Raw genomic sequence first — 12,511 nt, forward strand, 5'->3', positions numbered from 1 at the left:
GAGGCTGGGGTCAAGTTCATGGCTGCCCAGTAGCCACAGACAGAGGCTCAGTCGTGGTTCGGTTCAGTCGATCTCTATCCGAGTGACAGTGTCACAGCTGGCCCGTTATCACCCGGTCCCAGCTTCCAACCATACTCAGCTGTAGAGGAGAGCTTCAGAAACCCAGCCCAGAGAGAACCAGTCTCACAGCAGTAGTCACCACATCGGTCCCTCTAGCTATAACCACCCAGTGTCCTCCGACAGTGCGGGCCTACTATGATATCTCAGTCAGGCTGTAAACGCACCTTGAGGGAGGAAACCTGCCTGTCTTGTTCTCCACTGTTTTCCTGGAACCTAGCACAAAGCCAGGCACAAAGGCCCAGCTCAATACATATATTATGCATTTAATTAATGACAGTAATTCTTTATTAATTAATGGCTTCTATTTTGGAGCCTAGCCCTGTGCTGGGTGGTTGTATCAGTCAGGGTTCAACCAAAGAGGCAGAGCCAACAGGAGGTATATAAGAGCTTTATTACAAGGAATTGGCTTACATGATTGTGAGGGCTGCCTAGGTAAGTGCAAGATCCATAGGGCAGGCCACTTGGTGTATGATGTCTAATCCTTGCACTAACCCTACTAAGCATGCCAATCTGTCTCAGTCAAAATTCATCCCTTAGTGGGTTACAGACTAGACCGGGCCCTGCAGTCATGGTTGATCACAACGAGCTGCTGCTGGATTAGCCAGAGATGGCCTCCATCAGTCACAGTCATGCGTGTCAATCTGTCTGTCATGTCAGTTCCATTTCCTGCATGAAGCAGCTCAGCTCCCTCCCCACCCCTCCCCATTTCCAGCCTTAGGTGCTGAGCTCCTTGGTCTGTTTTCAGAGCTCCCTATTCTAGCAGGACTCACCATCTTCTGAGACTTCAGGGCACTGAACTATGGGCACAGGAGCCATAGGTGGTAGCTCAGGAATCCCAGCTGGTGGGTTGCATGTCCACCCAGATCAGGTTTCTCAACCTTGGTACTATTGAGATTCCAGGCTAGATAATTCTTTGTTGTAGGGCTGCTGTCCTGTGTGTTGTAGGATGTTTAGCAGCATCCCTGGTCTCTACCCACTGTATGCTAGTAGCACCTCTCAGTTATGACAACGAAAAATATCTCCAAACATTGCTAAATGTTCCTCGAGGGACAAAGTCACGCGCATGCGCGCACACACACACAAGTTAAGAGTCACTGATCTAAATGAATCAGCCAGGTTATTCCTAAGCAGCTTGGAGGCTGACTCTGTATTTATGGGAGACAGAGACACAGATCCAGGGTGGGTGGGAACCCAATGTTTGCAAACCTTGTCCTATTTCAGGACCCCAGGTGTGACACATAACTAAAGGAAACCGACAGGGAAAATTCAGGGAAGGATTCACAAAACTCCGGGAAGCAATTGCCTCTGACAATGGACAGGAGTCTGGAGAGAGTTGAAGAATTGCTTTTCACTGCATAGCATCTTGTAGCATTTAATGAATTACCTTTAAAAAGAAAAGACAGTATTTAGTGTTTGAAGTTATAGGGAAATGCTCAGGATTTAAGTCTTTAAAAGTATTTAGAATGGGGGACTTCCCTGGCGGTCCAGTGGTTAGAACTCCGGGCTTCCCCCGCAGGGGGCCCAGGCTCGATCCCTGGCTGGGGAACTAAGATCCCGCATGCCTTGCGTCACAGCCTTCCCACCAAAAAAAGTGTTTAGAACAGCATGTACAAGGTGACTTCAACTCTGATAAAATACATATACATGAGAAAAGACTGGAAGAAAATGGACCAGAGAGTTAGCAGTGGTTCTTGCTTGTGAGATTTGGGGTAGTAAAGAAAGGTGGTTTGGGGTGAGCTGTCTGGTAGAATGAAAGCAAAGTCCTGGTACATGAACCTCAGGTAGCCCAAGGGACACATTTAGGTTTCACATGGATTATGGTTTTTAAGTTTTAATATTCTTGCATTTACTTATGAAGACCTCCTTCCTTTGCCAAGTGACGCTAGTTTTTCATTTGTGGAAGTAATATAGTTTCCTTTTTAAATAATTTTTTTTTTTTTTTTTTTTTTTACAGAGAGTCAATTGAAAGAAAGATGATGTCAACGTTGGGACGGGTAGCATGTATGGGGTTATGGCAACATTTGCTGTATACATTATCCACTCGGCTCCCATGAAGGAGGATGTGGGAAAAGACCCCAATGGCGGTGCTCTTCTTTCAAGTGTGTCTCCACATACCAAGCCCCTCTGTGTCCTGGGTCCGCACGCCTACTCTTCCTGCTGCCTAGAATGCTCTCACCCAAGTTCTTCACCTTACTCGATCTTTCTCTTCACTCAGCTCAAAAATCATGTCCTCAGGGAGGCCATAACTGGCCACCTTATTTAAAGTGGTCTCCTTCAGTGACGATCCCCTTCCCTGATGCACTTCTTTCCTGGTGCTGATCACTCTGGAATCATCTCTGAGTGCTCACCTGTTTTGTTATCAGCTTCCTCCACTAGCCTGTGAGCTCCTGGAGGTCAGGGGCTTTGTCTTATTTGTTGTTGTACGTGTAAAGCCAAAGCCAAGACCTGGACCACGTTGGGATCTGCAAATATTTGAATGAAAGTGTTGTAGGTTGAATGAAAGTGTCCCAGTTGGGATCTCTCCACCCAGTTTTAGCCCTTCCCACGATGCCACCTTGTACTGGTAGCCTAGGTCAGAGACAGAGAGAGAGATGCCAAGGCAGTTTGTGGTTCAGCATCAAACACATTTATTTCACTTTTATTGAGTATACAAGAACAGAGAGCACACGCATACAGCACGGAGCACTGAGGTGGGGGAGTGCGGGGACAAGAGAGGAGAGAAGGGTGCGAGTAAAAAGGACCAGGACAGCATCGCAGTTGGTTGGGAAGGTGCTTTTGGAAAAAAAAAAAAAAAGTATATATTTAGAGTGATGTTGTTCATGCAGTTTCAGGCCAGTCTTGGAATGTGCTTGCAGGATTCAAAAACTGAAACAGGTCTTGGCACTTCCTATACCCTCAGATGGAAAAGATCCCAAGAAAGCAAAAGAAGGGAAAACAAAGATCTGTAGGCTGGCAGAGTGGCAAAAGGGCATGGAGACCCTCTGCTTTCTCCTCTTCGTTTTGCACGTGAGGAAACTGAGGCCCCGAAGCGGGAATGGGACTAGCTCAGTGGCACGTGGTGAGTTAGGGGTTGAGCCAGGATAGCCACCCAGAACTCCTGACTGCCCTCCAGGACTTTTTCCACCATGCTACATGGTCTCCTGGGTGGAGAGGTGGCACAGAAAGGATGCGAAATGTAAAAAGGAAAAGTAGGTTGAAGACAGACAAGACAAACGTCTATATTCCCTATGAAGAGGAGGATGGGGAGGAAACAGTGCCCTAGATTTCAGCTTTGCAGCTCCCCTCCTCCCTGCTGGCACTGCCTGCCTCTCGGCGGAAGGTCAGAACATCTGTGGGATGGAGAGCTCCACAAACCCTGGCTGGCCCACAAGCTAAGAAGCCTGGTCACATCTTCCCTGCCCTAAAGCCACACCCTTAGGGTCTGTAGGCAGGCACAGACCCAGAACAAATATTCTCTCTCTGAGGTATGTCCAGTGCTCTCGGGACACCTGGTTCCTGCAAAGACAGGGATGCCTGAGTCCAATTCCAGGTGGCCCGGAGAGGGCGGAGCCACTCCAGCTCTTGGCCCAGAAACGCTGGGGGCTCTCAGGCTGAGGAGGACAGGAACGAGGTTCTGTGGCTTCTCTCCCAGGACTGTAAAAAGAACCTGGTGCATTCGAAGTGTGCCTTCGCTCTCAGGGGGAGTTGGAGTGGGCCACCAGCCTGCCCCAGAGGGGATGTGGCTGACTGTGTCACCTGGGCCCCAGGTGCAGGGCTCTCTCCGCCCTCTCTCCATCCCATTTTTGCCCACAGAGGCAAACACTGTTCCGGTTTCTTGTCCTGCCTCAGGTCAGCACCAGTTAAGCAGCTAAGCATATGTGTCACCGGGGTAACTAATAAGCAAGCCAAGCCCCTCTCTGGGACATCCCTAGGCAATGTCTGATAATTGGAGAGAATTCGGAAATGTTCTCAGAGCGGTTAGAGATGTAAGCCTGGCTCAGGGCTCTTCCCAGGTCCCTCTGCTCCCCCCCACGCTTTCTCCTTGAGCCTAAGGATAGTGCCTGACACAAGTAAGTACTCAATAAATATTTGTTGAGTGAATTTGCCGCGTGCTTTAGAAGCAGGATGGGGGAAATGAAATGGGACTGAGAAAGTGAAGGGCAGTGTGGAAAAACTCCCTCAGAAGGGGCCTCATTAAGCTCAGGGAAGCATCTTGTGTCAAGTAAGCCTGGGAAGGCCCACGTGTGCCAGAGGGCAATGCCAAGCTTTTGATGGGGGTCTTCTCCAAGGGCTTCTGTGGTCTCAAGGCCATTTTTGGGACTCCGAGGGCACAGGCTCAGAGCGCAGACGCCGACTGAAGGCGAGGTCTCTAAAGCCAGGGTCTTATACGTAGATCCTCCTCGGCTTACTCTGGGGCAGGCGAAGCCGTTGGGAGTGCGGTTTTGACCTATCAGGGCCTGCCCTGTGTTCAGTCTCTACCATGGCTGCTTTGGCCCAGGAAGCAGAGAATGATTCAGACAGAATACAGGAGTGGTAAAGGAAAAGACTGGGCTGGGGATGTTCAGACAGCCAGGTGGAAGCCACCATCTTCCGCGGCAGCTGGGTATGTCACCTCCCTCGGGATGGGAGTCAGCTGTCACAATGCGGTCAGGAAAAGGCAAGACGTGGCAAAACAAAGAGAGATTGAGAAAGGAGGCGAGCCTCCTAGGGAGGCGGGGGCGCTGAGCCGGGAGACCTGTGCAGCAGAATCCTAACTCTGGACCCCACGCCTGAGCACAGACCAGACCCCTGGTTGCTACTGCCCAGGGGGAGAAGGCATCTTGAACCACACCCGTGTTGCTCCCTTCTTGCCAAAATCCCTGCCTCTCCACCTGGGGACCCCGCCCCTCCCCACCAATCAGTCAGTTACAAACACCACACACTGTATTTCTACACTGAACCGTCGGCTCCTACTGTGAGCGACCCACAGCCAGAGTCCGGGTCTCCTTGGCAGGGTCGGTTCGGTGAGATCTAGGAACCTTGGGATACATCAATCACAGTCAGATAATTATAATTTTAAAATGTCAGCTTCATACTTACCAGCACTGTTTATTTTAATATTTGTTTCCTGTTATATGTAATATACATAACTTAAAAGCACATCCGTACGAATCTACGAGCTGCACCTTCATAATGAGAACCCATAACACACAATGTCTACTTCACCTCCTGCGGCTTGGTTTCACATTCTTGCTTTGCTTTGCTTTTTCTCGCTTCCAGTGAGAGTCATCTGCAGTGGCCCTCAGCAGGACCAGGACACAGAAGGTGAGGCGGGGGTGGGGTGGGGAAGAGGGAGGAGGGAACCCAGACAGAAAATGACTGACAAGATGTGTGACAGTCGACGGGGAGGGGAGGCGGAAGAAAGGAAGGTGGATTTTGCAGCCCAGTGTCAAGACCCAAAAAATAAGAATCTAGTGTTCCTCCTCCTCCTTTCCGAGCAGGGACTTTTCTCTCTTGGAAAACGTTTGACGGGGCGTGTCTTGCTGCTGCAGCTTCTCTTGCTTGGCTGCAGAAGTGTTTTCCTTTGCATTTGAGTGGGCAACAGACGCAGGAGAAGAAGAAATGGGATGCTCGTCCACTGAATGGAACATGTAGAACCCGGGTCGCATTGTACTTCTACAATCAGCGCGGTCTGGCTTGTCTTGGTTGTTCCGCGGGGCTTCAAGGGGGGGTTGGGACAGGCGCGGCGGGGGGTGGGGGGGGCGGAGCAAGGGATTATTGTTGTTATAATTTTTTTTTCCTGAACAATCCCACCAATTCTTCAATTTGTCTGCAAAGGAAATGTAGGCGTTCAGATGTTGGCCGTTGCTGTCGGCCGAATGCTCGGCCAGCCCCGGCAGCAGTGCAAGGACGTGATGTTTCCTGTATATATATCTATATCTATATATATATCTATATATATATGCTTTTCCTTTCCCAGTCTCTTGTCAGGGACAGTACGTCGCAGCTGGGACGTCGGTGTTGAGTTGGAGAATCCAGAATGAAGGCCCCTTCTTTACGGTTCTCTGGCTTGGGTTGGACCAGAAACGCCAGCATCTCTTCACAGAGGTCAGGATTCCTGAAGCCAGAGGTGTTGCGGGGAGAAGATGCAAAGGAAGGAGGAGAACAAGAAGAGTTAGTAACTTTTGTCACTCATCTTTAAATACATGGCAAGAGGTTGTCTTCCCTGTCTTTACCGTGTGCCATTTATTATGACTAGGGAAGATAGAGTGACTTGTCCAAGGCCACACAGCTTGTAAGAAAGTGGCCGCTGAGAACTGAAGCCACCTCTGTCTGACTCTCTGACTCCAAAGGCCATGCGTGTTTTCTGGGTTGTTTCCAGGCAGGTGGTATCTTTTACTTTGGCTGGAAAATTTGTCCAAGTTTCCTTGAACACTGAAAGCTAAGATTATACTTGTTTCCTTTTGTCTTTCTATCTGCTCTCAGTTCTAAGAAATGTTTAGTCATGATTGCAGATCTTCTTTTTTTGTCTTTCCCTTCTGTTTGCCACTGCCTGCTGTGTCCTGGGGGTTAAACCCCACAGAGGAGTGTTTAAGTAAAGAAACTGGAGTCTGGATTCCAACTCAGGTTTGACTCCAAAACTCAGAGGTTAAGGGGCATGGGCTCTGAAATCAGACAATTCTAGTTTCAAATCCCATTCCACAGTCTACTAGCTCTGTCATCTTGGGCAAGTTTCCTAACCTCTTTAGACCTTAGTTGCTCCCTCTGTAAAATGGGTCCCACCTCACGAAGTTGTAGGGAGGATTCAAGACAAGGCTCAGCATATAGTAAGTGCTGAGTAAATACTGGCTGTTCTTATTACTATTGTTGTTAACTTAACCACATTTGATCTCATTGAGGGCAAGGGCTGTGTTTTACTTATTGTTGTCTTTCCAGGGCCCAACACCATGACTGACACACAGCAACTACCCCAAACCATTTAACAAGTGGCCTGTTGTCCCTGCCCTTTGCCGCTTACATATGGTCAGGTGCTAACGGAGTTGTAGAAATTTGATCCTTCTCAGCTCATTTGACAAATGGGAAAACCGAAGCCCAGAGGGTTCAATGACTTAGCAAGTTGGTGGCAGAAACAAGACGAGAACCCTAGGCTCCTGCTTTGGAATAGGTCATCCCCACCCCCATTTAATTAAAAATTTGAAAGTAAGAAAGCTCTGGGAAGCTGGCTGGATGCTGCCCTCTTGCTGGCAATGTTTGGGAGACAGGTCCTGCGTGGAGGAGATGGGCCAGTGAACAAAGATGGAGCAGAAGCCACACATCTGGCCTGTGAGTTGCAGGGAGAGAAGAGAAGACTCTAAGATGGGCGTGATTTCACAGTCACAGCAAGAACTTCAAGGAGGAAGAACTTCATAAAGAAATCTACTGGAGCAGGGACAGGTGTTCCTGGAGGATTCAGGGAGGGGAGAGAAGATGACTGGCAAGATGGATGCCCACGTGGAAACAGGGCCTCGTGCACCAGGCTGGTGATAGAAGTTTAGGGTCTGACTTGCTCAGGGCTCTCATCAACCCCTCAACATGACAAAACTATTGGGACAAGGAAGCAGCTTCACATCGCCGAGCACCTTCTGTATGTGAGATACCACCTGGTACATCATTGTTATGGACTGAATGTTTATGTCCCCCTGAAATTCACACGTTGAAGCCCTAACCCTCAAGGTGATGGTATATGGAAGCGGGGCCTTTAGAAGGCACTCATAAATAGGATGAGTGCCCTTATAAAAAGAGACGTGAGACAGATAACTTCTCTCTCTGCTCTCCACCACGTGAGGATGGCTGTCTGCAAACCAGAAGAGGGTCTCACCAGGAACCAGACTGGCCAGCGCCTTGACCTTGGACTTCCCAGCCCCCATAACTGTGAGATATTAAGTGTGTGTTGTTTAAGCCACCCAGTCTACGGTGTTCTGTTATAACAGCCTGAGAGGACTCTGACACTCATAGATGTTGTTTAATTATTACAGCAGCTCCAGTTTATAGATTAACTCCATTTTGTAGGTTAGAAAACTGAGGCCCAGGCAGATTCCTCTGGGCACACTTTCTGAGTCCAAAGCTGGGTGTGTTCTTGCTACTCCATTCTGCTACTTTCTGAGGATTTTTTCCTACAGTGCCGGCTTCACCTTAAGTTTCCTCATCGATTAATAAAGTACCTGCCCAAAACTCAGTGTACACATGATTCTGGGTTTGTGGGATATCTTCTAAAGCCCACAGACACTTCAGAAGGACCGGGGACATCTAAACAATACTGTATGATCATGTATTTTTCTGTTTATTACAGCAGAGTCCAAACGGGCAGCATTTTGTTAGCTTACTTTGTGTTAATAGTAATCATGGTCATAATTAACTCTTATCGAGCACTTACTATGTGCCAGGCACGGTGCTTACTACTGTAGATGTATGATCTCAGTAACCCTATGAGATAGATACTGTGAACAGTCAGCGTGGTCAGGAGATTAAGGCCATAAGGCAGCTTTGGAGTCTAACAGATGAGGTTTGACTCTCTAACCAATTCTTTGTGTTCCCAGCTCCAAATCTGTGAGCAAATCGCCTAACATCTCAGAGCTTCAGTTCCCTTCTTTGTAAAATGAATAAGCAGGTGACAGTACTGCGCCTAGTGCACAGCCAGGTGCCTGGAAGAGTGTAAGGACTCCATAAGTTACTGCAATTGTTACTATGTCATTGTCATTTGGCTGATGAGGCAACACAGGCCGAGAAGGTTAAATAGCGTGCTCAAAGTTGCTCAGCTAATAACGGTCAGGACTGAGATTCGAGTCAGGGCTACCATCCCGGGTGCCAAGATGCATCCATCCATCAAACCAACATTTTTCAAGTACTTTAAAAAAGAGTTTTCTAATTCAGAGAAGACCTTTCCCCCAGAATCAGTGAGTTTGACTATACTAAAAGTCAGAGGTGGTTCCTACTTGGCGATAACTAATGGGAAAGCAGGTGGGCAGAAAAGGCAAGGGAGAAACTTCTGTTTCTCCAGGACAACATAGCAAGGTGACCTTTACAGAAGGATCCAAAAGAGAGAGAGAGCGTGTGTAGTGATGCGTGGGACAATGGCAACAAAGAAAGGACTAAAAGAGGGGCGAGGAGGAAGGACCGCAAAGGGAGCAGTGAGGTGGGCAGATGTGAAAGACTGCATGGGGTGGGCAGGACGTGGAGGCTGGGACGAGAGCTCCAAATGGCCAGGGAACGCGGGCGGGCAGGAGCCTGGGGGGCTGGCTGGGATGCCCCAGGAAAGACGAGGAGGAGTGAGACGGGGAATGGAGAAGATACGAGAAGCTAGGAAAGCAAACACACAGTCAGAGGACTGTGCATAACTGGAAGGGGGCTTGTCCATCTCTTCCTTTTGCAAATGAGGAAACTGAGACCCCAATGGCCACACAGCCAAGTCAGCAGGATGGCTGGGAGTGGAGTCAGGTCCTGATTCCCAGCACAGAGCTCTTTGCATCAGTGGCTCCTACACCTGGCTGCGTATGGACTTCCTAAGGACCAACGTATAAATAAAGATTCCCAGGTCCTGGCCCAGCACTTCTAAGTCAGACTTTACGGCAATAGTTTTCTAGTATTTGTGTTCCCCAGCTGATACTGCCAGCCCAGCACCAGCTTGGCAAGTGACCTACACTCTACCACTCTGAGATCTGGGGGACAGAAGCAACAGTAACTGGGCAACTGACAGGACAGGAGTGACAATTTACTTGAAAGTCTGAGGAAGGCTGGGAGGCAGGCTCTGCCCGTGATCAGTTTTTACATCTTCTAGACCAGCGCTGTCCAACAGAAATGAAGCCACAGACGGAATTTAAAATTTTTTAGATAATAGATTTTCTAGACAGTATTTTCTAAATTTTCTAGTATTTCTGGTTTTCTAAAATTTTCCAGCTATATAGAAAATTTTAATTTCTAAATTAAAATTCATATGTTTTAATTTACATGAAAAAGAGTAAAAAGAAACAGGTGAGATTAATTTTAATAATGTATTTTACTTAACCCAATATATCCAAACATTATCATTTAACATGTAATCGATATAAAAATTACTGAGTTATTTTATACTCCTTTTTCCGGCACCTATTCTACCCTCAAGGTGCATCTCATTTCAGATTAGCCAGTTTCATGTGCTCAACAGCTGCGTGCAGCTAGTGGCCCCTACACTGCACAGCACAGAAAATCATTTCCGTCACTGCAGGAAGTTCAGTGCTTCTCCTTCTGACACGAAGGGGGTGGTAATCAAAGGATGAGAAAGAAACATTCTGTATCTTCCTAGAAAACACTGGGTTTCTTCATCAGGGAAGAGGACAAAAGGGAGACCTGCTGTTTGCGGGGGACTTTGAAATGCATTTATTTTTCATTGAGGTATACGGTGTGAAGTAAGTAAAGTATACCAATCTAAGTGTGGCGCTTGGTCCACTTTTACATACATACACACCCATGCAACCCCCCCCCCCCCCAGTTCAAGACGCTGATATTTCCAGCACCCTAGAAGTTCCCTTTGCGGCTCTTCCCTGTCAATGCCACATCCCAGAAGGAACCGATATTCAGACTTTGATCATCGCTGATTAGTTTGGCCTGGTTTTGAACTTCCTATGAATAGACTCACATTGTATGTACTTTTTGTGTTTGACTTATTTCATTCAATTCAATGTCTGTGAGATTTTGTTATTATCGGTCTGACCAAATTCAGTAAACTTCCAGACGGGCCAGAACCCTTCCCCGAATTTCATCTGCTAAAAGACCTCTCTCATTCCTCATCTCATTCCTCTTATTCACGAAGGCACTGATAGCCCTTCAGTGGAAAGAGTAAGGATTGGGGTCCCTAAGATTCTCGCCCCTGGTGGCCTGAGAAGGGTTTCCAATCTAGCAAGACAGATGGGATCGAGGGCTCTGGCCATCATATTCCTCCTTGGCATCAACTATACGTCAATTTAAAAAATTAAAAAATAAAATAAAATTGGCACAACATTGTAAATCAACTATACTTCAATTTAAAAAAAAAAAAAATTCCTCCCTGGCAACATCCAGTGACCGGTGATGGAGACAGAGAGTCAGGGACAGGAATGTGGCCCTGGGCCTGGCAGGACTTTTTCCGACTTCCAGCCTACAGGCAGTGGTCAGTGAGGGTACACTTGTCTCTGTCTGTCCCACCTCAGTACCCACTGTCAATCCTCTCTCCCCTGTTCTGACCACTTCTGGATTTACTTTTCTGGGTCTGGAGCCTGAAACCCCAAAGAAACCAAGGAACCAGCCTTCCTTCCCCTCTGCACTCTGATTCGTCATATCTGAGGGAGCTACCTCTCCACTTGGAGCCCCAAACCAGGAAGCTTGGGGAGGTCAGAGCTGTGCTGGGGACCAAGCCTCTTGGTGGGTCCTCAGATGGAAATGCCCCTCGGAGGACCTTGTTCTCTCCTCCATCTCGTGGCTGCTGAACCCCATGAGCCTCACCTGTGGCTTCTTGTCCCTCTCCTCTGGGGATGGGTCTGTTTCTCTGTATACGACAGCTTTGGTTACCAGCATGTCAGGATGCTGCAGTTTGGCCTCCTTGATGGCCAAAGCCAGGGCCTGGAGGAAAAGAACCGCAAAGTGAGGAGTCAGAGCATATGGAATACGGGAGAGGCCACGGAGACCAACAGGCCCCTCCAGCACACAGCTGAGGACCAGGAGTTAAGGGGAGAGGCCAGAGCTCAGGTCTTCTGGCTCCTTCTGACTCCCAGTCAGTGCCCCTTCCTTGAGGGCTTCTCCTCTGGACAGGGTCAGTAGGAAGTGGACATCTCTGCTCACAGATGCAGCCGCCCATGGGTAAACCAATATGGGGGCGCCTGGGGCCTGGGCAGTGCCACTGGGAACCATGCTCTGCATCCCCATACCTGGTCTTGATCGACATCTTCGTCCCCGGTGATGATGATCCGCTTCTCGATCCTCGTCTCAGAAAATCCTCCTTTCACAGTCTGCAGAGGGAGAGGGAGGTGAGGTCAGCCTTGGGTCCTGCTGGGGCAGCAGCCTCGACAGGGGACCGGTCCAAAGCATCCCTCAAGGGCAAGGCTGGAACCAGCAGTCGCCTTCTCTCCTGGCTCCCTCGGTTTTCTCCTTTTTCTGGTTTTGGGACTTCAGACTGCACATCTTGCCTGGCTGCCACCACTCCCCCAACTACCAAGCTGCCCCCTCTAGCTCTTCCAAGCCCGGTTCAAATGCTGTCACCCTGACCCTGGTGAGCGGTCCTTCCTCCGTCCTGCCTCGGTACTCCCTGAGCGGCACGTTCGTATCTCTCACGGTCCTGGGCCTCTCTGCCTTGTACTGACGTTGTGTGTGTGACCTGGCCCTGCTCACTGGGCTGGGGCTCACGAGGGCAGGGGCTGTGTTTTGTTCATCTCTGGATCCCCTCCTC

At 48.8% G+C, this 12,511-nt stretch overlaps 1 protein-coding gene across 19 annotated transcripts in view; it reads right to left on the reverse strand.

The window, feature by feature from the left end:
- Positions 1-2,735: 2,735 nt before the first annotated feature.
- EPB41L1 (erythrocyte membrane protein band 4.1 like 1) overlaps positions 2,736-12,511 on the reverse strand; it is a 126,672-nt gene continuing 116,896 nt past the window's right edge. For all 19 annotated transcript variants that reach the window (XM_079943954.1, XM_079943967.1, XM_079943966.1 and 16 more), the window contains 3 exons: positions 11,994-12,074; positions 11,572-11,688; positions 2,736-6,196 (listed from right to left, as the gene is read on the reverse strand). In XM_079943954.1, the coding sequence (XP_079800080.1) occupies positions 6,188-6,196; positions 11,572-11,688; positions 11,994-12,074 (207 nt within the window). In that variant the 3' untranslated portion in view covers positions 2,736-6,187. The remainder of the gene's footprint in view (positions 6,197-11,571; positions 11,689-11,993; positions 12,075-12,511) is intronic.

This window comes from Stenella coeruleoalba (assembly GCF_951394435.1).
Source record: "Stenella coeruleoalba genome assembly, chromosome: 15".
Taxonomy (NCBI): domain Eukaryota; kingdom Metazoa; phylum Chordata; class Mammalia; order Artiodactyla; family Delphinidae; genus Stenella; species Stenella coeruleoalba.